The sequence below is a fragment of the Tamandua tetradactyla genome, chromosome 3 (assembly GCF_023851605.1).
Source record: "Tamandua tetradactyla isolate mTamTet1 chromosome 3, mTamTet1.pri, whole genome shotgun sequence".
Classification (NCBI taxonomy): domain Eukaryota; kingdom Metazoa; phylum Chordata; class Mammalia; order Pilosa; family Myrmecophagidae; genus Tamandua; species Tamandua tetradactyla.
The window spans coordinates 210,202,479-210,228,439 of NC_135329.1; the positions used below are offsets into that span (position 1 = coordinate 210,202,479).

The 25,961-nt window shown below is 41.0% G+C and overlaps 1 protein-coding gene, 1 long non-coding RNA gene and 1 pseudogene across 8 annotated transcripts in view; 1 reads left to right on the plus strand and 2 right to left on the minus strand.

Moving 5' to 3' along the window:
* Nucleotides 1–25,582, plus strand: part of LOC143678256 (UDP-glucuronosyltransferase 1A3-like) — a 67,931-nt gene extending 42,349 nt beyond the window's left edge. For 3 of the 6 annotated variants that reach the window (XM_077155479.1, XM_077155478.1, XM_077155480.1), the window contains exons 2-5: nt 19,558–19,689; nt 20,306–20,393; nt 22,283–22,502; nt 24,508–25,582. In XM_077155479.1, coding sequence (XP_077011594.1) covers nt 19,558–19,689; nt 20,306–20,393; nt 22,283–22,502; nt 24,508–24,805 — 738 coding nt within the window. In that variant the 3' untranslated portion in view covers nt 24,806–25,582. Of the gene's footprint in view, nt 79–7,282; nt 7,406–15,881; nt 16,248–17,353; nt 17,559–19,557; nt 19,690–20,305; nt 20,394–22,282; nt 22,503–24,507 lie in introns of all 6 variants that reach the window. The other 3 variants (XM_077155482.1, XM_077155481.1, XM_077155483.1) reach the window with 3 other exon arrangements.
* The window catches only part of LOC143678263 (uncharacterized), a 338,248-nt gene that overhangs the window by 119,857 nt on the left and 192,430 nt on the right, over nt 1–25,961 (minus strand). The gene's annotated exons all lie outside the window — the stretch shown is intronic.
* On the minus strand, nt 15,811–17,213 carry LOC143678257 (polypyrimidine tract-binding protein 1 pseudogene; annotated as a pseudogene).

Here is a 25,961-nt window from a genome sequence, read left to right on the forward strand (position 1 = left end):
CGCCCACCCGCCCCGCCCACCCCAAGCGGCCCCGCCCGCCCCGGCCCCGAGCGGAGCTGTGGTTTCGGGAAACAGCAGGTAGAGGAGCGCTGAGGGGAAGTGGGCACCGTGACTCCCGCTGGCTTCGAAAATGTTTTTGGTTTTGTTGTTTAAAGTTGATTTTGCATCAGGCTTTTCCCAGCGGCCTGGGGTTGGGGGAGGGTGGTGGGAGTGTTTAAGCCGACCCTGGGTTCGAGGAAAGGAAGTTATATCATCTGGGACGCAGTTCTGCAACGTTTTGGCCTCAGGCCCTGTTTGCTTATGTTATGTGGGTTATAGCTAACAATACTTAGCATATAAAAGTTCATTAATCAATTTAGTAATAAGAAGACCATTATATGCTAAGCTAAATCACGTTTTTGTGGGGAAATTATTGTATTTTTCAATCAGAACAATTTAATAAGCAGAGTGACAATTTTTTTTTTACGTTTTTTCAAAAACCTCTTAGTAATGGACTTCGTGGCCGAGTTAGATTCTCATACCTGCTTTTGCATTCAGTCTGTTGCTATATTATATGCCATATAGCCTCAGGAAAACTTCCCGGTACACTTATGAGAGAATGAGATGGAAAAAATTCACATAACGTTATTATTATGAAAATAGTTTTGACTTTACAAAATTCCCCTGAAAAATTCTTGGAAACTCTAGGGTTCCCTGGGCCGTACCCCAGTCAAGCATATCAAATCTTTAGAATCTATGGCCATATTTTTAGTGCCGGCGCTTAACTTGGGTTATACATTTGGTGAATGTGGGAATTGACAGTGGATTTTAAGTGTTAGTTCTAGGTTCCAGGGCAGAAGTGCAATTGGATTGCTTAGCAGTGGTCCTTGGTCATTGTAGAGAGTGTGGATCTCTTCAGACCAGTAGGCAGCATTCCTGCTTCATGGGCAGAGTTGTGGTCCCAAAACATCCAGGTAGACAGCAGCCTCCAAAAGGTCTGAGGCTTTGCAGGATGCAGGAAGGTCATAACATCATCACGGTGGTGACCCTGTGTGTTTACCGTCTCTTTGCCCTGTGTAATCTATGGATGAACTCTCCTGACATTCAGACCCTGGAAGAATTGCCCTGTGAATTTCAGAATTGCAGATAAGGGCATGACAAACAGCAAAAGCATTGCAACATCTTTTTGCTCACCCTAAAATGTAGGTCCTAGGGGATGGAGGGGAGGGCATGCTTCAGGGTTTGAATGCGTGTGCATGTGTGTGCCCATAGCTTTAAAGGTAGCAGTTTGTGTATGAACAGAGATGGATTCTTAAAGAAAAAAGAGATGCTCGGTTGTGTCTATTGAGCGAGCACAACTGCCAACTTCATGTCTCCTGGAGAGGAGGGTTATGAAGCCCTGGGTTTAACACTTGGTAAGCACTCAATGAACCGGAGCAGGAAGCTGGTAGGAGTAAAGCCGAGTGTGAAAAAAGCAAAGTGCAAAAGTACAAAGCCTGTTGGGGAAAGCCAAGTGGCCCAGCGTGCTTGTGGATAAAGGGCAGAGAGAGGGGGTCTAGCAGAAGGGAGGGAGGAGGAATGAGCTTGGACAGATGAGCTGGGGTCCATGTCCCTGGAGCCTGAAGGCAAGGCTGTGGAGTTAGAATTTTATTTTATGCCATAGGAAATTATTGTCTGAGGTTTTCTGAGGTGGTGATGGTGGAATGAGGTGGGACAAGTCCTGAGGCTGTGAATGAGAAGAGATGGAGAGAGGAGAGGGGTAGGGGTTGAGACTCTGAAATATGACCATGGCAGCTGGGTCTGACAGTCATCTGACTTAACTACTCATGGCCAAGTTTTCGCCAGTATCCAAATGAGGGGTTGCCATTTAATATCAAAATTAATTATTGTTTTTTTTTGTGTGTGTGTGTGTGGCACTGGTATATCGTTTATAGAGGTTGTTCTGTATTAACTGGTTGATGAATTGTCCTAAGTCCGTTCTATGATGTGGGTTTTTTTGTGTGCGTGTTTATATAATTTCTTTTTTATTAGGGATCATTCTGAACTTCCTCTTTTACCTCCATATCCTTTCTAACAAACTTTTTATCTTGAAATATTTTCAAACTTACAGGACAGTTATAAAAATAATACAAACTCCTGCAAGAGAACTGCAACCCTCAGACACCCAGAGCCACCAACTTCAACATTTTGCCCACTCTGGCTGCACCATTCCATCTATCATCCAACATCCATCCATCTCCCTCCTTCTCTCCTTCTTTTCCTTCCTTCCTCCCTCTTTCTTTTTCTTTCTCTATCTTTATATTTATCTATCCACTTATCTCTCAGTCAATCATATATCTAATCTATCTACCTTCTGAACACTTGAGAGTAGGCTGCACACATCCTACTCCTTGAACATATGTAATATCTTCATGCACATTTCCTATGAATGAGGATGCCCATCCATGTAATCACCTTAAATAATTCAGTTAAGTGAGTTCAAGAAATGTAGCATTGATATAAAGCTTACATTCTATCTTCCATTTTTTTCTTATGTCCCAGTAATGTCCTTTTGAGCTTTTTCTCTTCCGTTCCTAGATCCCATCTAGTAGAATGTATTGCATTTATTGTCATTCTTTCTTTCTTTTTTTTGATTGTTAAAATATATATACCACCAAATTCCCCATCCTAGTCCCTCTCAAGCATACAATTCAGTGGGGTTGATCACACTGACAATGTTGCAGTATGCGCAGTACCATCTATTACTAGAACTTTCTCTTCACCCTAAACAGAAACCCTACACAATTACTCATTAACTCTCCATGCCCTCCAACCTGGTAACCTGTAGCCTACTTTCTGTCTCTGTGAGTTTTCAGGTTCTCTGATATTTTCTTTGTGGTTGCCGTGGGGCTTAAATTTAACATCCTAAATCTATAACAAACTCCTTTGCTTTGATACCAGCTTAACTTCAACAGCATACATAAACTTTGTTCCCTTACCTCTCTGTTCCCTGTGTCCCCTGACCTTTAAGTAACTCTTGTCACAAATTACATATTTATACATTATGTGTATAAAATCATTGATTTATCATTACATTTTCTGCATCTGCCTTTTTGGTCCTATAGGAAATAAAAAGTGGAGTTACATGCCCAAATATAATCTTACTGGTGTTTATATTTACCCATGCCTCTATCTTGCTGGAAACTTTAGTTCTTCATGTGGTTTCAGTCAATTGCCTAGTGTCCTTTCTTTTCAACCTGCAGAACTTGTTTTGCATTTCTTGTAGGCTGATCTAATGGAGATGAGGTCCCTGAGCTTTCATTTAGTTTGGAATTTTTTAATCTCTCCCTCATTAAAAAAATTTTGGTTGTAATACATTTATCATTGTTGTTGAAATGTACACTTGTTTGGGCTATTTTGAAGCTGTGAGTGTAAAAACATTTTTATATTTCTTTCTCTGTGATTGCATTAGTCCATCCCTCATTTTTGAAAGACAGGTTTTCTGGATACCGATTTTGGGTTGACAGTTTTTTGCTTTCAGAACTTTAAATACGTCTTCTTGCCTCCATGGTTTCCATGTACACACAGCTTCAAACCATCACATGTACATTCATATTTTTTCTTTAACTTTAGGATATTTTCAGCTGTAATATCTTTGAATATTTTCTGCCACTTTTGTGACTCCCGTGGTGCACAAATTGGTATGTCTCATGTGTCCCGCAGATTCCTCAGACTCTGTTCACTCTTCTTCTGTGTGCTCTTCAGAATGGATGAGTTCACGTGTCTTATGTTCAAGTCCACTGATTCTTCTGTCAGGTCCAGTCGACAGTTGAATCCCTCTAGAGAATTTTAAATTTCTGTAACTGTGGTCTTCAGCTCTTTTTTTGTTCCTTTCCATATTTTCCACCTTTATATTCATATTCTCTTTTGTGTTCATCTGTTATTTTCCTGATTTCCTTTAGTTCATTGCCTGTATCTTCTTGTAGCTCTTTGAGCATATTCGGAACCATTTTTTAAAAAAGACTTTGTAATGTTCCAGGTCTGATCTTCCCCATTGGTAGTTCCTACTGCTTTAATCTTCTCCTGTGCCTAGGCCCTCTTTTGTTGAAATGTGGATATTTTGCTATTCTTGTGTGTTATTACTGGATTTACTTGGGCCCGTATCCAGCTAGTGTTAAGATAGGACTTCCTTGGTTGCCAGGAGCTAAAGGAGAAGGAGAAAAAAAATAAATTTCCATGTCTTTGTACATTGACCTGTGTGAGTGTTATCCTCCAGATCTTATCCAATAAGTTTGGAGAATAGGTTAAGGCCAAAGCATAGGAACCTCTCTGATCCTTTCCATGCATTCATCTTGTGGCCCTAGGAAGTCCTCTGTTTATGGTTCCGAATGTCCTCTCTTACCTGGGAAACAGTTTCCTTCCAGTCCTGGGCATTGAAATATACATCCTACAGCCAGCAATCCCTTGCCCCAGGAATTCTGTAGGAGAGTCCATGAGCTGCCTTCTCTTGGAAGAAGGGCAAGCTCTGGGACAGTGAACCCTCAGGCCACTACCAGACAAGCTGAGTAAGACATACATGTTCTCAGAATGTGCATAAAGTTTACTCTATTCTTTCTGGATTTAGGACCTGGGATCCTCACTGGGAGTGCTAACTGGCTCTGTTCTTAGCTGGTGGTACTCTCATATTTAGTCCTTTAATCCATTTTGAGTTAATTTTTGTATAGGGCATGAGATAAGAGTCCTCTTTCATTCTTTTGGATATAGATATCAGTTCTTCCAGCACCATTTAATGAACAGACTGTTCTGTCCCAGTTAACTGAACTTGGAAGCCTTGTCAAAAATCAACTGACCATAGCCTGAAGGTCTATTTCTGAACTCTTAGTTTGATTCTATTGATCAATATGTTTATCTTTATGCCAGTACCATGCTATTTTGACCACTGTGACTTTATAATATGCTTTAAAGTCAGGAAACATGAGTCCTTCCACTTCATTCTTCTTTTTCAAGATGTTTTTAACTATTTGAGGCTCCTTTCCCTTCAAAATGAATTTGATAATTAGCCTTTCCATTTCAGTCAAGTAGGCTTTTGTAGTTTTGATTGGGACTGCACTGAATCTGTAAATTCACTTGGACAGGATTGGCATTTAGCCTTCCAATCCATAAGCATATCATGTATTCCCATTTCTTTAGGTCTTTGATTTCTTTTAGCAGTGTTATGTAGTTTTCTGTGCACGGGTCCTTTATGTCCTCAGTTGTTTATTCCTAGGTTTTTTTTTTTTTTTCTGCATGAGCAGGCACCGGGAATCAAACCCGGGTCTCCAGCATGGTAGGCGAGAACTTTTCCATTGCACCACCATGACCCGTCCTATTCCTAGGTTTTTGATTCTTTTAGTTGCTGTTGTCAGTTTTTTCTCTTAAGACCTAGTATTGATTGGATGAAGCTAACCCTCATTATCATTTACTTAACGATAACTCATTGTAAATGTTGATCATATTTACAAAATACCCTCACAGCATCATCTAGCTTAGTATTTGACCGAATAACTGAGCACCATAGCTTAGCCAAGTTCACATAAAATTAACCATCATATTTTTTGCATGGATACGCATCAGTCCTCGGAGAGGCCTTCTGTACCCACATACTCATGTGGGTTTCCCCTTCCCATCATTCTCTACCCCAGCACCCCCTTGCTCACTCTCCTGTTTATTTCCTTCTTAGCCATTTTTGTAATCTATAATGTCTCTAATTTATCTGTTCCTTTCATCCGTCTTTCTCTATATATGGATCATGAGTTCTGGGAAGAGAGGAACCTCATCTGTTTTGATCACTTCCAGAGCCTCAAAGCCCAGCACTGTGCCATATTCAATAAATCTTTGTCGGATGAATGAATTTAAAAAATCAGGTAGGGAAGACTTCTAGATGAGCCACAGAAAAGGACAGTTCTAAAAGTTTTCCATGGGCCAAAGGTGGTGTCATGTTCTTTTCTTTCTAAAAGAAATATTCTGCCTTGTGTTTCATTTCTGAAAAGGAAGACTAATTTATCACAAAATGGTCTTTTTCTCATGTCTCTTGGTTCATGGCAATACTAATTTAATGGATTCAGGAGTGCTGAAAATATTTTGCATGATTGATGATGATAAGAATTTCCAGCCAGTTAAACTATTTTTGCCTATTAAGAAACTCAGTAAGGACAATGACAGTTAAATACGTGATCCTGGATGGTATCTAGCAAGGAAGGAGAGAAGGCCTAAAGGACATTATTGGGACAAAAGAGAATTGAAATACAGGCTTTAATTTTGTATCAGTGTTAAGTTCTTGAATTCAACTGCATTTAAGGTGGTTACATAAGTGCATATCCTTGCATATTTAAGGTGGTTACATAAGTGCATATCCTTGCTTAGGATATGTGCAGGGCTGTATTAAGTGCTCACGGAGCTTGATGTGTAGAACCTGCACCCAGGTGTTCAGAAAATGATTGTTATATAGACAGAGTAACAGATGGATAGATATTTATTAAAATGTGGCAAAATGTTAAAACTGGTGGATCTGTGTGTGGGGGGCAGTATGTTGGAGTTCTCTGTATGGGGTTTGTATTATTTTTGTAGCTATCCTCTAAGTTTGAAACTATTTCAAAACAGTTCAAAGAAACCAGGTTACCCTAAAGCCCCACCATCTTTATCTCTAAATGTAAATTTCCTACTATCTTTAGCACACTGATGGCCATTGTCATGTGACACAAGCAAACATTAACTACGTGCCGTTATTAGTTCTTACATCATGTAGTGGGAGAGGCTGAACCTCTGACAAAGCAGCAGTGTAGGCGCAATGGCCCCAGAGTCCCAGGGCCCATGTCCCTTTGTCCTGGCCCTGCTGCTGGGTGCGCTGGGCCCCACTGTATCCCAGGGTGGGAAGCTGCTGGTGGTCCCAATGGATGGCAGCCACTGGCTCAGCATGCTCGGGTCATCCAGGAGCTGTAGCAGAGGGGCCATGAAGTCCTGGTGGTAGCGCCTGATGCATCTGTGCACATTAAAGAAGGAGCATCCTACACCTTGAAGAGGTATCCTGTGCCATTCAGAAGGAAACTGGAAGCAGCTTTTGCTAGCCTTGGGCAGCAGGTTTTCAAGAATGAGGGTTTTTTCCAGCTACGTGGAAATGTACTTGAGAGTGCAACAGAACTCAGCTATGTTTTTATCTTCCTGCTCCCAGTTCCTTCACAACCAGGAGCTCATGAACTTTCTGGGGGACAGTGGCTTTGATGCTGTGCTGGTGGACCCTTTTCCAAATGTAGAGATTTAGAGATGATATCTCCATGTTTCTTCTAAGGAACATGGCCAGACTGAAGATGGTTAAACAATGCCTCCAAGATCTGGGAGAGATGGTGAGAAGAAGAAAGAGTGGTGAGCAATGAAGCTCGCAATATTTGTAGGTACCTCTTAGTAGATGATGGTAAGTGACAGGAAACTCATCATTTAAGTGTTAAATAGGGATTCTTGAAAAACAAAAGACATATGGAAGGGGAAAACTAATGAAAGCCTGGGAAGAAAAATGCTAAACTTGCATAAAACTTTTGAACTTTTTTAAAGGTATCCTCTTGGGTGTAGAAGTGTCATCAGAATGGGGAAGAGAAAGTACTTTAGGGATCTCCTCCTTTTTGGAAGTGTATACAGCAGGGGGGATTGAAGATATTTTCAGTTATGAAATTGCTTCACCCTCTTGGCCATTAGGGTTTGGATTTGCTTGGGTGGAGCTTTAGGGGCAGTTATGCCAAGTGAGGGATTAACTTCTCCTTTATGGAACACCATAAGGGCTGTTCTGGAATTTGTCCTGCTCTGGTCTGTAGATGAACTTCTCTGGTGTTTCAACATTAGCCAAACCCTGTTGTTTTACTTTGGATGTTTATGGACCCATAGTTTGATTTCATGTTGATCGTGCCCTGCTGGTGGCCACATGACTGTGGCGTGTGTGCAAGGAGGTGAAATTAGACTTGGCTCTTCTTCAGTAGGTCACATCTAACAGTGGCTTTTTTTTTCATTTTTTTTACTTAAACTGATTATTTATTGTGGGAGCAGTGAAGATATGGGAGGCAATTCACTTATATTACTATAGAATTCTCCTTATAGAAAATCAAATGAGGTATTAATCTAGATGATTTTAGCTACAATATAAAATTATTTTTGGATACTTCAACCTGGACATGGTATCTCATTCTATTTTTTAAAATTTTACTTAAAAAAAGCAATGCAACTTCTTTTTTTTTTTGGCACTAGTCAAAATATAAATTTTGTAACAAATAAACATTCTTTGCTTTAGTCTCACACAGAAGGTGACGTTTTAAAATATTAATTACCATCTATTTTCAGTACCCTGCAATAATGACATTCCTTTGTTCTTCCTCATGCAAAAACATTTTTAAAATTGTACCTTGTATATTTCACTATTATTATACGCTCTAGGCATTCCTAGATTATACCATCTCAATCTTTAACATCTATCTTTCTTTCTGATTTCATTTATGTCCCCAGCCCTCCTCCCTCTATCATTCTCACATGCAGCTTCATTCAGTGTTTTAACATAATTGTATTACAGTTAGTTAATATTGTGCTGTCCATTTCTGAGTTTTGTATCCATTCCTGTTGCACAGTCTGTATCCCTTCAGCTCCAATTACCCAATATCTTACCCTATTTCTATCTCCTGATGGTCTCTGTTACCAACGAAATATTCCAAGTTTATTCACTAATGTCAGTTTCTATCAATGAGACCATACAGTATTTGTCCTTTAGTTTTTGGCTAGTCTCACTCAGCGTAATGTTCTCAAGGTCCATCCATGTTGTTACATACTTCATAAGTTTATTCTGTCTTAAATCTGCATAATATTCCATCAGTATGTATATACCACAGTTTGTTTAGCCACTCATCTGTTGATGGACATTTTGGCTGTTTCCGTCTCTTGCAATTGTAAATAATGCTGCTATAAACATTGGTGTGCAAATGTCCATTTGTGTCTTTGCCCTTATGTCCTTTGAGGAGATACCTGCAATGGTATTGCCAGGTCATATGGCAATTCTATATTCAGCTTTTTGAGGAACCACCAAACTGTCTTCCACAGCGGTTGCACCATTTGACATTTCCACCAACAGTGGATCAGTGTGCCTCTTTCTCCACATCCTCTCCAGCACTTGTCATTTTCTGTTTTGTTGATAATGGTGTGAGGTGATATTTCATTGTGCTTTTGATTTGCATTTCTCTAATAGCCTGGGAAGTTGAGCATCTCTTCATGTGCCTTTTAGGCCATTTGTAGTTCCTCTTCTGAGAAGTGGCTGTTCAAGTCTTTTTCCCATTTTGTAATTGGATTGGCTTTCTTTTTGTTGTTGAGTTGAACAATCTCTTTATGAATTCTGGATACTAAACCTTCATCTGATATGTCGTTTCCAAATATTGTCTCCCATTGTGTAGGTGGTTTTTTTACTTTCTTGATGAAGTTCTTTGATGCACAAAAGTGTTTAATTTTGAGGAGCTCCCATTTATTTATTTCTTTCTTCAGTGCTCTTGCTTTGGGTGTAAGGTCTATAAAACTGCCTCCGATTTTAAGATTTATAAGATATTTCCCTACATTTTCCCTATGTTTTATGGTCTTAGACCTAATATTTAGATCTTTGATTCATTTTGAGTTAACTTTTGTATAGGGTTTAAGATATGGGTCCTCTTTCATTCTTTTGCATATGGATATCCAGTTCTCTAGGCACCATTTATTAAAGAGACTGTACTGTCCCAGGTGAGTTGGCTTGACTGCCTTATCAAAGATCAAATGTCATAGATGAGAGGGTCTATATCTGAACATTCTATTCGATTCCATTGGTCAATATATCTGTCTTTATGCCTGTACCATGCTGTTTTACCACTGTGGCTTCATAATGTGCCTTCAAGTCAGGCAGCGTGAGACCTCCAGCTTCATTTTTTTTCCTCAAGATACTTTTAGCAATTCAGCGCACTCTACCCTTCCAGATAAATTTCCTTATTGGTTTTTCTATTTCTGAAAAGTAAGTTGTTGGGATTTTGATTGGTATTGCATTGAATCTGTAAATCAATTTAGGTAGAACTGACATCTTAAGTATATTTAGTCTTCCAATCCATGAACATGATATGCCCTTCCATCTATTTAGGTCTTCTGTGATTTCTTTTAACAGTTTCTTGTAGTTTTCTTTGTATAGGTCTTTTGTCTCTTTAGTTAAATTTATTCCTAAGTATTTTATTCTTTTAGTTGCAATTGTAAATGGAACTCGTTTCTTGATTTCCCCCTCAGATTGTTCATTACTAGTGTATAGAAACACTACCTATTTTTGAATGTTGATCTTGTAGCCTGCCACTTTGCTGTACTCGTTTATTAGCTGTAGTTTGCTGTGGATTTTTCAGGGTTTTTGACATATGGTGTCATATCATCTGCAAACAGTGATAGTTTTACTTTTTCTTTTCCAATTTTGATGCCTTGTATTTCTTTTTCTTGTCTAATTGCTCTGGCTAGAACTTCCAACACAATGTTGAATAACAGTGGTGATAGTGGACATCCTTGTCTTGTTCCTGATCTTAGGGTGAAAGTTTTCAGTTTTTCCCCATTGAGGACGATATTAGCTGTGGGTTTTTCATATATTCCCTTTATCATTTTAAGGAAATTCCATTGTATTCCTATCCTTTGAAGTGTTTTCAACAGGAACGGGTGTTGAATTTTGTGAGATGCCTTCTCTGCATCAACTGAGATGATTACGTGATTTTTCTGCTTTGATTTGTTGATATGGGGTATTACATTAATTGATTTTCTTATGTTGAACCATCCTTGCATACCTGGGATGAATCCTACTTGGTCATGATGTATAATTCTTTTAATGTGTTGCTGGATTCGATTTGCTAGAATTTTGTTGAGGATTTTTGCATCTATATTCATTAGATAGATTGGTCTGTAGTTTTCTTTTTTTTGTAATATCTTTGCGTGATTTTGGTATGAGGGTGCGGTTGGCTTCATAGAATGAATTAGGTAGCTTTCCCTCCTCTTCAATTTTTTTGAAGAGTTTGAGCAGGATTGGTACTAATTCTTTCTGGAATGTTTGGTAGAATTCACATGTGAAGCCGTCTGGTCCTCGACTTTTCTCTTTAGGAAGCTTTTGAATGACTGATTCAATTTCTTTACTTGTGATTTGTTTGTTGAAGTCATCTGTTTCTTCTTTAGTCAAAGTTGGTTGTTCATGCCTTTCTAGGACGTTGTCCATTTCATCTACATCGTTGTATTTATTAGCATAAAGTTGTTCATAGTATCCTGTTATTACCTCCTTTATTTCTGTGGGGTCAGTGGTTATGTCTCCTCTTCCATTTCTGATCTTATTTATTTGCATCTCTCTCTCTTCTTTTTGTCCATCTTGCTAAGGGCCCATCAATCTTTTTGATTTTCTCATAGAAGCAACTTCTGGTTTTATTGATTTTCTCAGTTGTTTTCATGTTCTCAATTTCATTTATTTCTGCTGTAATCTTTGTTATTTTTTTCTTTTGCTTACTTTGGGGTTAGTTTGCTGTTCTTTCTCCAGTTCTTCCAAGTGGACAGTTAATTCCTGTATTTTTGCCCTTTCTTCTTTTTTGATATAGGCATTTAGGGCAATAAATTTCCCTCTGAGCACTGCCTTTGCTGCATCCCATAAGTTTTGATATGTTGTGTTTTCATTTTCATTCGCCTCGAGATATTTACTGATTTCTCTTGTAATTTCTTTCTCGACCTACTGGTTGTTTAAGAGTGTGTTGTTGAGCCTCCACGTATTTGTGAATTTTCTGACGCTCTGCCTATTATTGATTTCCAACTTCATTCCTTTATGATCTGAGACAAGTGTTTTGTATGATTTCAATCTTTTTAAATTTGTTGAGACTTGCTCTGTGACCCAGCATAGGATCTATCTTTGAGAATGATCCATGAGCACTTGAGAAAAAGGTGTATCCTGCTGTTGTGGGGTGTAATGTCCTATAAATGTCTGTTAAGTCTAGCTCATTTATTGTATTGTTCAAATTATCTATTTCTTTATTGATTCTCTGTCTACGTGTTCTGTCCACTGATGAGAGTGGGGAATTGAAGTCTCCAACTATTATGGTAGATGTGTCTATTTCCCTTTTCAGTGTTTGCAGTGTTTGCCTCATGATTTTTGGGGCATTCTGGTTCTGTGCATAAATATTTGTGATTGTTATATCTTCATGTTGAATTGTTCCTTTTATTAGTACAGAGTATCCTTCTTTCTCTTTTAACTGTTTACATTTGAAGTCTGTATTCTTTATGAAAGAAACTTTATGAAAGTCAACTTCTTTATGAAACCATTTTTTATAGCTACTGCCTGATCTGATGTGAAATTTTTCTCACTAGAATGCAGAATATATATAAACCAACATGTATTTAAATGAGCCCTACAAAGAATACTCATACATAGTTTTAAATTGCTTGTTAAAGGCACAGTTTCATTTATGACTGGTGCTTACTGGGTGACTTTTAGGAAGCTTAATATTAATATGTTGAAGGGAAGAGAATTCCTATTATGTCCCAGGCACTCAACACATGAAGATAAGAGTTATGTTAGCATTTGTATGTAACACTATCTCAATCTCTCTACTTGTTTACTATCCCAGGTAGGAGAAAACATTAACTATTTTCATTGATTCCCAGCTTTAACTGTCCCTAAAGGCAGGAAAAGAACAAGAGGAACTGGTAACTTTAAGACTACCAGAGAATCTGAAATATAATAAAAAAGTACTCTAGTAATATTGTCCTAATAATACAAAGGACAAGGTAGCTTTTAGATTTAAATGAGAATTTTCACAAAAGGGTGAAGTCAAGAGGCAATTATTAAAAAAACATGGATCTTGATTCTTATATAATTGTTCTTTCAACAAGATCAGAACATTTTAATTTAAAACTAGTAGATCACAATTGTATTGCTTTTAAGATGATTTTGTTAAAAAATGACACAGTTCAGAATTACCCAAAGAAATTTCTACTACATGTTAGTATATCCAAGTATGTGAAAAACAAACTACAGTGTACCTCCCTTAACCTAAGAGTCAAGTTGTAAAGTTAAAGTCCGTTGCCAGCAATGGACCTGCAGGTAACCATCAAAAAAGTTATAAATTCAAAGCCAAATTTCTTCTACAAACTGAAACGCCCTTTGCTGAGTCACAGGAATAAAAATGGGGCACTGGCACCATATTCAGTGAATATGGTGGTTATGTATGGAACTGCCTTCTTGAGTGCTCATGATGGTCACAGTCTTATCACCTAGTGGGTTTTCTATTTCATTGGTAGCCTCTTCTTTATTACAGTCGATACCAATAGCTGTTTATAAAGAATATTCAAATCTGGAATTCGAGGGGCATTGTAGTTTTCCACCAGAAATAAACCAGCTTGTTTCTGCAAAGTAATTTAGTAATAGCTGTAGAAGGCCAACATAATCTAGAGGAAAATGAACTCAAGAATCAAACTGAAAACAGAGACTAAATGCTGTAATGATGTTTCATTAATTATTTTACTCATATTTGTGAAAACTTCTCTGCATTATCAATAAAAACAGCCATTCCTATCCTTACCTTTATCTTAATACAGATATTATGGGAAAAATAGAAAATAAAACCCTGCTAGTTCCCCCACTGTACCCCCCCAACATCAGAATTATCTTTATTCATGATTTGTACTACTGTAGGATGGCAGGTACATGTGAAGTTAATTGGGAGGGGATAATGGGAGCAAATTACCAGAACCGAGCCACAGCCTTTTTTCTTTTTATACGGCACTTGACATGTCAGAAGGACAATATCTCCTAAAACAACACAACAAGACCAAAACAAGAGGAATGGAGCAGAGAAGAGGGAACAGGAGAGGGCACTCTAATAATTAATGCTATAGCGCTACAGACCTTTTTTTTTTAAAAAAAAAAACTTTAAAATAAAAGTATTGCTATTATCAAGCACACTTCACTTTTCATATTTTCCTTTCTTCAGTTTTTTTTACATAAATATTATCTCTTCATTTGAAAAAAAATCTAAATAACCCATGAATTCATTAAGATAAGCACTGTGTCACTTCAGTTTATGTAGCCAGAAAGATGTTGGTGATGGGTTGGGAACAACGTAATTTACGGCAAATCACTATGCTTTACCAATTATAAGCTGCTTGCTCTGCTCTTATGTATTCTGTCTTTTTTCCAATATAATCTCATTGAATTATTTTTTGAGTTCATCAAAGTTCAAGTCTCTCACTTTGTCTTTGTTTCCCCCAAATCCAACAATGGCTTTTATGAATGAAGTTTAGGTAAGAGCTATTTCATCACTCAGTAAGGAGAGCTTAGAGATGTACTCCTTCCCCCTGGGTAAGAGAAAGGCGGAAAGGGAGAGAGCTGTCCTGCAGATCCCAGAGAGGTAGTGCCTCAGGACGTTCCTGCCACAGCCAGAAACCACAGTGGGGAGGATGACTTGGGCTCCCTGACCTCAGATGTGGAAGCCACCATGAGCTGAAGGACTTGGGTCGGATGAACTGGGCATAGGGTTGCTCCCGGGGGAGGCTGGTCAGTAACAGGCCTTTACAGGTCATCCTCAGAAACCAGCCTGGCAGAGGTCACTGTTAAAATCATGTATGCTCAGCATTGTTGTCTCCTCTGTCTCATATCTGGGCTGACCAACCTTCCTGGTCCGGTTGTAGCACTGGGAGCCCTGCGTCCTGGGAGACCCCTCCTTTCTGGGCAAACCCAACCTCATCTTGCAATATCATCAGTGCCCTCAGCGTTCTGTGGAAACATATGAAAAATGTGGGTGACACTTGGGATGGGGATGGGGGTATTAATTAGATCACTGATGTCCTGCAGTTGGAGAGGAATCACCATACTCATGCAAAAACCCTTCCTTTGTTTCCTCTGAGTGGATTTACCACTCTGTATGTGTGTGTGCATGCACACCCACATGTTTCCTTAAGATGGAAGTACTTTGGAGTTGGCTTTTAAGGCTGGGGGCAGGTCAGACTGAGCTAATATTCTTGCTGAGGACACACCAACCCTCCTTATCTCCAGGTTCCCGTGTTTCAACTCTGCAGCTAATGCTGCTGTTCTAATTGGGTCATCTTTTTGTTGCCTCGTTTCAGAGCTTTTCTTTGCCTGAGTTGCATCCCTAAAGCCTATTCCTTATTACCTTAGGGAGAGGTTTTTGATAATTCATGCTGTATAATCCATATATATATTTTTTTAACTGCAAGGAAGAAATTTATATTACACTTACACCATTAAGCATCTTGCCATAAAAAGTTACTTAAAACTATCTTTTGCATATAAATGAGGAAAGATTAGGATATTTGGTCAACTGGAAATATTGCTAGGCACGTGTCTGCAATGGCACCCGGGCATGTCAGACTATGGGGGGAACCAGGCCCCAGAGCTGGAGAAGCGACCTTGGCCGCATGGGGCCCTACAGGCAGTGGGAGAATCGCGGTCACTTGATTAGGTGGGGGGACACCTGGCTGGCCTGCTCGACCCTGCTGGATGCCAAGTACATGATCCCACGCAGAAGCGTGGGGCTGGCCCCTGCTCTTTGCCCAAAGCAAACTCATCTGAAGCTGTACCCCCTCCCCTAGTTCCCCAGAACACATAACCGCGAGGAGCCCCTTCGCAAACCGGCAGGTTGTGTAAGGCACAAGGAGGCCATTCCGTGGTGCAGGACACCCACCCAGAGCCCCCGAGCCCCACGGGCCTGGCTGGAAAAGGCATCACTGTGAGACCTGAGGGCGGGTGGGGCCCCACCCCAGTCATCAGGAGCTGAGAGTCATCCCATCACCGCAAGGTTAGCAAGGCAAGTTAGATTTAATTTTTTAAAAAACAGGTAAACTGATTTTCTTTAAAAAAATAAAATCTCTGGTCTTTTAAGGTCACTTCAGCTGCTTTTTAAAGTAGCTTTTTCCTGGAATGATGGAAGTTGCGGCTGGGGCCTGGCAGGTGGCCGCCTAGATGGTGAACTTGGAGAAGGAGACGCGCAGGTGGTGGTTCTCACCCAGGTCATGGTTGTGCAGGTCAATGAGAGCCTGGATGGCCTCCGAGGCCATCTGGATCAGCGCCATTTTGTGGTCCTTCTGGAAGAACATGAATCCTTTGACGATCCCTCCATTACTGGAAAACAAGATCTCGAGGTCCTCCTCAGACACTGAAGGCGGGACATTGGAGAGGTGTAGGGTGGCCGAAGGCAGGAAGATATTCTGGAAGTTCTTGGAGCCAGGCTTCTTGAAGCGGTGCAGGGGTGAGTTGCCATAGTCCTTGGTGAGACCTTGGTCCTCCTGGCCCTCGCGGGGCCACTGCACCCTCTGGTGCTTGGACAGTGTGATACGAATCGGCTTCCCGTGCAGTTTGTGCCCATTCAGGTGGCTCATGGCAAGCTGGGCCTGGCTGCCGTCGGCCATCTGGACCAGAGCGTTCTCCTTCTTGTTGAACAGGAAGGACCTTCACCCGCTGCACGTCACCGTACACGCCAAAAAGAATAAAGAGGCTTTGGGGTGTGACTCTCTCTGGGTTGAGGTTGCTGACCAGCAGGACTGAGTTCCCTGCCCCCGCCAGGCCAGGGATGGCAATTCGGCCCGCAGCCGCCACTGCCGCTGATGGGATGGCTAGCGGGGCCAGGGCCCCATGGACATTGGGAACAGAAAGGCCTGCAGCTTGAGGAATGGCAAAGGTGGGAGGGAAACCAGCTCCTGCATACGGGGAGGCTGAGATTATACCAGGTGCACCCAAGGCAGTGGCCATGGTCTGGTCCAGGGAGGGCTGGCTGTCACCAGAGGATAGGTCAGGGCATGTGTAGTCCCGGCTCTTGTCATTGTTGTACTTCATGTTGAGGCTGGTGAGCTTGGAGAAGTCGATGCGCAGTGTGCAGCAGGCGTTATAGATGTTCTGTCCGTCCAGGGACAACTTGGCGAGCTGTGCGCTCACAGGGTCTGCATGTTGGAGCAGTGGCTGAAACTGATTGTTCTTGGTGAAAGTGATGATTTTCAGGTCTGTAACGAACTTGGAAAAAATCTGGTGGAGCACATCCAGTGTCACTGGGTAGAAGAGGTTCTCCATGATGATATGGAGCATGGGGCTCTGGCCAGCCATGGCCATCCCAGCATCCACAGCAACAGTTGAGGCAGCCAGCGCTAGGTTCCCTGACTACACAGAGTTCACAGCCTGCAGGGCTGCCTGGGCCCGCGCTTGGTTGGGTGAGCTGTCCGTTTTGAGCTCCTTATGATTGGAGAATTGGATGTAGACAGGCTGGCCACGCAGCACACGTGTCACCGAGGTGTAGTAGTTGACCAAGGTATTAGCGGCCTCCTCTGTGGTCATCTCGAGAAAGGCCTGGTTTTTTCCTTTCAGCATCAAGAGGTTGGTGACCTTCCTGAAGGGCAGTCCCAGGGATATAACCTCGCCCTCAGTGACGTCACTCGGAAGCTTCCAGATGTGGATCACTCTGGATGGGACCCCCGTGCTCGTGCTGTCCCCTTTGAACTTCTTGCTGTCATTCCCATTTGCTGCAGAGGCCGAGTTGCTGCTCATGGTAAAGGGTCCGTTAGTAACACAGGTAGAGAAAAGCTCGTCTGATCCCCGCTTTGTACCAACTGCTGTATCTGGGACAATGCCGTCCATTGCACACGGAAGAGACCCGCAGGGGACAGAGTGGAGGCGCCAGAATCTATAATCCATATTTAATAATTGCGAATCCCTGCCATCAGTTTCTCACCCCTGACAAGCAAACATTTTGTAACATCCTGTCCTGCTGCTTCATATAAGGGAAATTGCTCATTTCTATCATTGTAACTTTCATTATTAACTAGAAGATCATTCATCACTTACAGTTCAAATATACCAAAACTCACTTGTTGGAGACAGTCACTTCCTGATTTTAAAAAAAAAAAGGTGATATATAGACAATAGGAAGGACTTTGAATCAATTCTGCAGACTGCTTCCCTAACTCCTGCCAGTGATGCTGTTTTGCTTGCAGCAGGAAAACAGGTGTAATCTGTAGAGGCATTGTCACGCAACTCCCTCTCTGTTCTTTATTTCTTGATCCCTGGGTCATGTGGCCCAGAAGATTCTTTAGAGAGAAGTCCCCTGGTCTCATCTCCAACTTCCTCCCTGTATAGCGAAGGCTGTGATGCCCAAGGGGATATTTGTGAGAGGAATCCTGAGATTTCTTCAGGTTCTGTTCTCCCTCGGCTGACAGCATGATCACGCTGCTATAGGAATTATCTTCTAGAACAGGGCCTGTGCCTCCAGGTGAGGATCATATGCTTAGTGGGCTGGGATTCAGCCCCGGTCAGGTCACGGGCACACTTTCAAGAGTTTCTCTCCCTGTTTTCTATCATTTACACTTTGGGGGGAATATTGCTTTATTGTATATAGCCAGCAAAGAAAGATTCAAATATATTGCAATATATTCTTGCTAAGGCAGAAAAGTTGACTTACACTTTAACCAACTCTTCAGCAGGAAAGGTTGAAAAATACAAGGTTGACTGGTTAAATTTCTGCGGAGTTAACATGAATATTATTGTTAATCATCCAAAATTTATTGTCCACCATGTACATAGAAGACCCTGCTACAGGTTGCAGGGGAAAGCTATAAGTAGTTAAAGGTTGTCTTTACCCTTTGAGGTTTGACCTTTATTTTGAGCCCAGTACTTAATTTTCTGTTCCTTCTTTTAACACAGAAGGAATGGTCTTACTTACAGTAATAGCAGTGCTATTTGTCATTATCCTTTACACCTGTCACTGGATTATAAGTACATTTTAGATTCCCAAAGCCTTGAAAGTAACACAGATCTTTCCTGTAGAATTGCTTAAAGGGGCAGTGCAGGAGTGTTACCTGATGCCTCCCAAAGAAAGCTTCCTGAAAGTCCTCTTTGGGCAGATTTCCCCTCCCCCAAACTTTCCTTTTCCAGAAACTGCTAGAAGTCTTCTCTCTCCATGTTCTCATTCCCCTTAGTATGCTTCCCCTTGTGCTTCATCTATATGTGTCCCTCCATGTGCTTCTTTTGTGTGCGTTCTCTCTGTGTGTCCCTCCATACGCTTTCCCATGTACTTCCTCTATATGTGTCCCTCCAGATGCTTCCTCTATATGTGTCCCTCCACATGCTTCCTCCTTGTTTATTGTCTTCTCTCCCTCTTTCAGTTCCTTCCTGAACACCTGCTTTCTCCCCTGAAACTCTGCAGCTACTTGTAGCCCTGGGGAAGTGGGTAAGATGAAACCTTCCCCCTTAGCAAATTAGCCCATTACCTGGATTTTGCATCTCGAAAGAGAACCCAAGGGATACCCCAGTAGACAAGAAGCCTTCTTTCTTTAGAAGGGAAGAAAGGAGAAGGAAACACTGTAAAACAAAACATTAATAATTGCTGCTTCTAAAATATTTATTTGATATATATTATGTAATATGTAATGATATAAAGTTATCAATATGTATATGCATACCTTTAACCACATTCTTAAGAGGAAGATATCTGATGCAGAGCTTAATGTATGCATGTAATCACCAAAGAAAATACAAAAAATAATAATAAATGGAAATTTCTCCCCTGGTTCTAGGAGTTTGAAGCCTATGTTAATGCTTCTGGAGAACATGGGATTGTGGTTTTCTCTTTGGGATCAATGGTCTCAGACATTCCAGAGAAGAAAGCTATGGAAATTGCTGATGCTTTGAGTAAAATACCTCAGACAGTAAGTAGATTCTATATGACTCCTTTATATCTCTCTTCATATGAGTTCTAACCCCAGACTTTAGTATTTGCATTAACTCTATTATTTGGAATTTAGATTTGGGTTTTCCCTGCCAATTCCCAGTTCTTAATTGGAAATTCGTTTTTGTAACGGAACGTTCAACCACTCTGTTAAACAATGATCCATTTTACTAGAAAGTTTCATTTTCCTAAGAGACTTAAAAGTGTGCTGAAGAGAACTTAAGGAATACTGTCCTTCATATTACATAGGGAAATTTTTCCAAAATGCTGTTAAGACACTAGGTTTATTTCTGTCTTTATGGTTCTATAACCCCTCATCTTACTAAGTAAACTTTTCGCGGAAGTACAGAAAAGTGTGAAAATTGTAAGTGCTCAGCTTGCTGAATTTTCACAAAGTGAACCTGCCTCAGGAATCAAGCCCCCAGAATGAGAAAGAGGAAGTTAGATCACAGAGACTCTCCTGGTCAATGCATCTCCCAGCCCTGTAAAGTTTATATTCATTCAGAGAACCTCATTTTCTAGCTACTCAAGCAGCTTTTGTTTTTTGGTCAGAGTGTGTTTTTTCTTTAAACCCTGTTCTTTTTTCTCTGCAATAGGTGTTCTGGCGGTACACAGGAAATCCACCTTCTAATCTTGGGAAGAATACAAAACTTGTCAAGTGGCTACCCCAAAATGATCTGCTTGGTGAGTTTGGGAGGATTTGATGTACCAGTTGAACCATGGTATGTTAGTCAGGATTCTCTAGAGAAACAGAACCAGCAGGAGAGATCTGTAAGTATGAGATTTATAAAGGTGTCTCATGCATCTGTGGGGATGGAAGAGTCCAAAATCCGTAGGGCATGCTGTGAAGCTGGCATCTCTGATAAAGGGTGTGGACGAACTGCACAGGAGAGGCTTGCTGGCTGGAGAAGCAAGCGAAAGTCTCTCTTCTTCCTTAAAACCCTTTGACTAATTGGATTATCTCATTGTGGGAGGCATGCCTCAGTTTCTTGCAGATATTATGAGCCAAAGATGCAATCAACTGACTGATGATTCAGTCAACCAGCCATGAAATATCCAATGGTCAGGCCAGTGCCTGCCCAACCAGACAACTGGGCATAACCACCTGGTCAAGTTGATACCAGAACCCAACTGTCACACATGGTATGGAAGTAAATGAAGCCCACTCAAAAGGGCTCTTTATTCAGAGCTTGTTACAACAAGGGAGTCGGCCACCATCAGTTGCTTTTGGCAGAGACTCAAAGGTAGGGAGGCAGAGGAGGAGGAAGACTTTTATAGAAGAACAAAGGGAAAATTTCAGGTGTTCCTGGTTGAAGGCTGGTGGCATGAGGAGGCTGGAGGCTGGCTAGTGAGAAGTGGAGCATTCTGTGTGATTGGTTAGAAAAGCACATTTAGCTTTCTCTGGTTGGTACCATGGTGGAGGTAGTGGCAAACATTAGGGAAACTGTCAGGTATTGCTCGAGTCCTGGCTCTTCTGGGTTGATTGTTACAAGGACTGTGGTCTAGCTTCCTGGACTGGTTGTTGTAGATAGTAGCCAGCTTCCTGGACCATTGTTGCAGGTAGTTGACCAGAGTTTCCTGGTCTGGTAACTTGAGGGTCAGAGTTTCCTGATAATTGTCTGTATGTTCAGTCTCTCTATTCCCAACCCAGAAAACCTCTCCACAAAGATAGAAGAGACAGAAAATCATTTCATTATTGAATAAGCATGAACCCAAAATTCATCACAGGTAATCCATGAAGAGACTGCAAAGAAAGAAAGAAATTTCTCTCTTTTTTTTTGCTAAACACATACAACTGATTGCATTCATGTTTTCAAAATAAAATTACTAATTTTTTTGTATCTTTATGACTGAAGCTAGGTTCTGCAGTTTGGAGTCAAGTTGTTGCTATTTCCTAGGTTGCTGAAACAAATACCATGCAATGGGTGGGGTTAAACAATGGGAATTTATTTGCTCATGGTTTTGAGGCTGGGAAAAGGTCCAAATCAAGGCATCATCAAGGCAGTGCTTTCTCCCTGCAGACTGTTGTGCTCTGGGGCTGGCAGTGTACCTGGTGGCATCTCTTGGTCTCTCCTTTCTCTTCCAAGTTCTGTTGATGTTCAGCTTCTTCCTTCCTGTGGCTTTCTCTCTCTCTCATATCTGAATTCATTCCATTTATAAAGGACTCCAGTAACAAGATTAAGACCCATCCTGATTGAGGCAGTCATATGTTAACCGACGTCCCCTCATCAAAAGATCCCGTTTACAAAGGGTTCATACCCACAGGAATGGATTGGATTTAAGAACATGTTTTTCTAGGATATATGCACCTTCAAACCGCTGCACATGTACTAGCTGAAATTAGGCCCATTTTCTCCCAGGACTCTGGGAGATAAGGTGTTACTTTCCTTGACAATTGCATTTCAAAGAGATGGCTCTCAGGTCCTTGATGAGCTATGGGACTGGCAAGAGGCCTATTGAGCATTTCACGTTATGGTACAGGGTGCTTTCAAACCTAGAGGATGTTGGAGTGTACAACTCGGTAAGCTGACCGCAGCTGTCTCTCTCTCTCTCTCTCTTGCTTGGGTTTTCAGGTCACCCGAAGACTTGTGCCTTTATCACACATTGTGGCTCTCATGGCATCTATGAAGGAATATGCAATGGCGTTCCAATGGTGATGCTGCCCTTGATTGGTGATCAGATGGACAATGCGAAGCGCATTGATTCCCGGGGAGCTGGAGTGACCCTGAATGTCCTTGAAATGACTTCTGAAGACTTACAAAATGCCATAAAAACTGTCATCAGTGACAAAAGGTAAGAGAGAGAGTACAAAGGAATAAAGGGGAAGAAAGAAGGTACAGAGGAATGCTACCTGTATTTGGCCATAGCATTCACAGTAAATATTCAGAGGCAAAAAGAAAAACATAAAATACCAGATTTCATAAGTAAAATAATTTGGGAGGTATTCACTTTATGGAAGAATTCTTTAATTCCTGTAGAATTTATCAGATTTATAATTTTAAAATTCATTTTCTCTGAAGTATTTAAAACTTCAGTTTATGAAAAACCTAAAATGTTACCATAATAAACATCCTACTTATAAGATTCTGTTCATTTCTTTTTTTTATGCCTATATATTTTTTTATCTTTTCTAATTGTATAATGTACATATATACAAAGCAACGAAAGAAAAAAGCAATAGTTTTCAAAGCACTCTTCAACAAGTAGTTTCAAGACATTTCCCAGAGTTTTCATGGGCTACCATCCCATCATCTCAGCTTTTTCCTTCTAGCTGCTCCAGAAAACTGGAGACTAGAAATGTTCCTGGACATTTCTATAAGTGGATAACAGACTCCACATTAGAGGCTGTTAGTGGCCAAAGCAAAGACAAAAATATTCAATTACAAGAAGTGTAGTGTCCATATGATAAAAACAAAACAGTTGCTTAGAGGTACAGTTTTCCAGCACTGCAACCTGAGAGAAATTTTGTATATAGGAGTGCATAAATGATATCACAGATAAAGCTCTTATAATAAAAGCAAAGATGAATTTATTCAAGTGTGGCCCTGAAAACTATTCTCCAAAAGACAAAAGCCACCACATCAAATTAGGAATGAAATTTAATGTATTGTTGTCATGCTTACTGGTAACAGCCTGATCAGAACCCATGGGAGAGAAGTGATGGCCAGTGGTGGGACTTCATCCTACACTCGATAGGATGTGTGTGTAGAATAGAATATGAGTGTGCATGAGCATCAGTGTGCAAGTATGCATGTTCACATGCATGCACATGTACACACACACACGTGTATATGTGTGTGCATATGTCCCGTGTGTGTGTGTGTGTACCTGTGTACATGAGTGTGTCAATGAGGGAATGTCAGGAGCCTTCCCCCATAGTAGTTTCCTTTTCAAAGAGACGTTAGTCAGGAATTCAGATGTGAGAAACTGGAGTGTACTCAGAAGGGCAGAGAGTCTACACAGCTGGTTACACCAGCATGGGGAGGAGAAACCACGGAGAAACAGTGAGTGCCTTCAAGCACTGGAGGTGCTAATATGTGAAAGAGGCACTGGCCTTGCTCTGAGTGGTGCCAGTGTGTAAAAAGGAAAAATCCGTGTAGCCTCAGGTCACACTCCTGGAGGGATTGTCAGGCTCTCCCCATAAGGCCAGTCCACTTTTCCCAGCAGTCCAGGGTGCCAGCCGCAGGGCCCTGCTGCTCACCCGCCCATAAAATTAAAACCCGACTTCTCTCACTGCACTGACAGCACTCATTTCTGAGGTCCACATCATGTTACTAATTAGTGTAACAATATTAATGCTTTATATACTTTGATCTTTTGTTCCATGTGATTAGCAACCACTTGTAACCCAATAATTAACCTATAATAATGCATTAAACTTAGGGATTTGTTTAAGCTCACCAACGAGCATAATTATTCCTGAATACAAATGTCTTCCTTTTCGTCTCCTTCTCCTCTCCTCCTTTCTCCTTCTTGTAGTGCAGTTGCACTCAGAGTTGAAGCATCTAACCCATCTTGGATTTGGATGTTCTGATTCAGCTGTCTATGCAGTCCACAGTAAACAGGAATCCATCCTACTTTGGTAGGCTGCATAGACCCAGCCTCATGCTAAATTTAGCATTCTTTCTTTATTAGAAATAACATTTATTCTGTGTGTGCATTTTTGTTTTCTGGTTATAATGGAATCAGGCTTCCTCTACTGAATGTGGAGAGCCTGGTGGCCTTCCCGACGGTGAGCAAGCATGAGCGAGGGCAGCGCGCCGCGTCCCAGGCTCTAACGTGACTTCTCTGTGCTTAGCTACAAGGAGAACATCATGCGCCTGTCCAGCCTTCACAAGGACCGGCCCGTGGAGCCGCTGGACCTGGCCGTGTTCTGGGTGGAGTTTGTGATGCGGCACAAGGGGGCACCGCACCTGCGCCCGGCAGCCCACGACCTCACCTGGTACCAGTACCACTCCTTGGACGTGATCGGCTTCTTGCTGGCCGTCGTGCTGACCGCCCTCTTCGTCACCTGGAAATGCTGCCTCTTCGGCTACCGCAGATGCTTCGGGAAAAAGGCGCCAGTTAAGAAAACCCCTAAATCCAAGGCGCATTGAAAAGTGGGTGGGAAACACGGAGAAATTTTAATCCATTCCCTGGTCAGTTCCAATTTGGCAAAAAGAGTCGGAGTTTAATTCATTTTGTTGTTATTAAAGAAATACTTTTCGATGAAGTAGACACCCCCGGAGTGTTTCTTTGTAATGAAAATAATCTAATCTCGAGTCAATTTATAGGGAGATATTTGCAAATTTATATTGCATCCCTCTTCCGCAATTCCAGTATCCTTATTTAATCTGGACTGTGCTATAAACCTTCAAATGAATTGCTGAGAGGGTTGGATGGTTCTTCTCTCTTTCTCCATTACCCTTTTCTTGCTGAAATATGTAGCCTGGGTCTCTGTTGGGAAGCCAAGAGGTGATCCTGGCTGCCACCACCACAGGTGACAGTTTTAACCTCACCCTCTTGTCTCTGTAGGCTGTTGTGACAGTTTCCTTCACTGGTAACAGGTGCTCCTAGTTCATACTCATGATGTGACAGGTGTCATCACATTGTGTATTTAAAGAAGGAAATGTATTCCTTTAGGGATAAACTTTATACTTGAAATGAATAAATGACGTAGATTCCATTGAGAACAATGTAGGATTTCTGATTTGGGGGAAAAGACTGATGCTTTTAAAATTTTAAAATTGGTGAGTGGTGTATTTGAGAGGACAATCATCATTTATGACAAATGGATGCAGATTTGATAAAAACTCAAAGATGGTGTCTGACAAGTTAATTTTATATGAAGTTGCTCACAATTAAAAAGGTATTAATAAATCTATATAAATTAAGTTCCTTAGTTGTTTTGTGTTCATTAATATTGCATTTGTTTATTTCCTTATTGATAAGTTACATTTTTTTTTGTATACTGTATGATGGAGGTCACAGTTCATTCTTTTTCCATAAGAGTATCCCTTATTGCAGCACCTTCTTGAAATTTTTTTGTTTGTTTGTTTGGGAAGTGCATGGGCTGGGACTCAAACCTAGGTCTTCCACATGGCAGGTGAGAATTCTACCACTTGGACCCCCAACTTACATTTTATAATTACAAAAGTAATACATGATTATGAAAGAAAATTTGAAAAACATAGACGTGCATGTGTGTACATGCTTACATGTGCACACACAGATACATGCATGCAAGAAATTAAAAATCACTGGTGGTTTTCA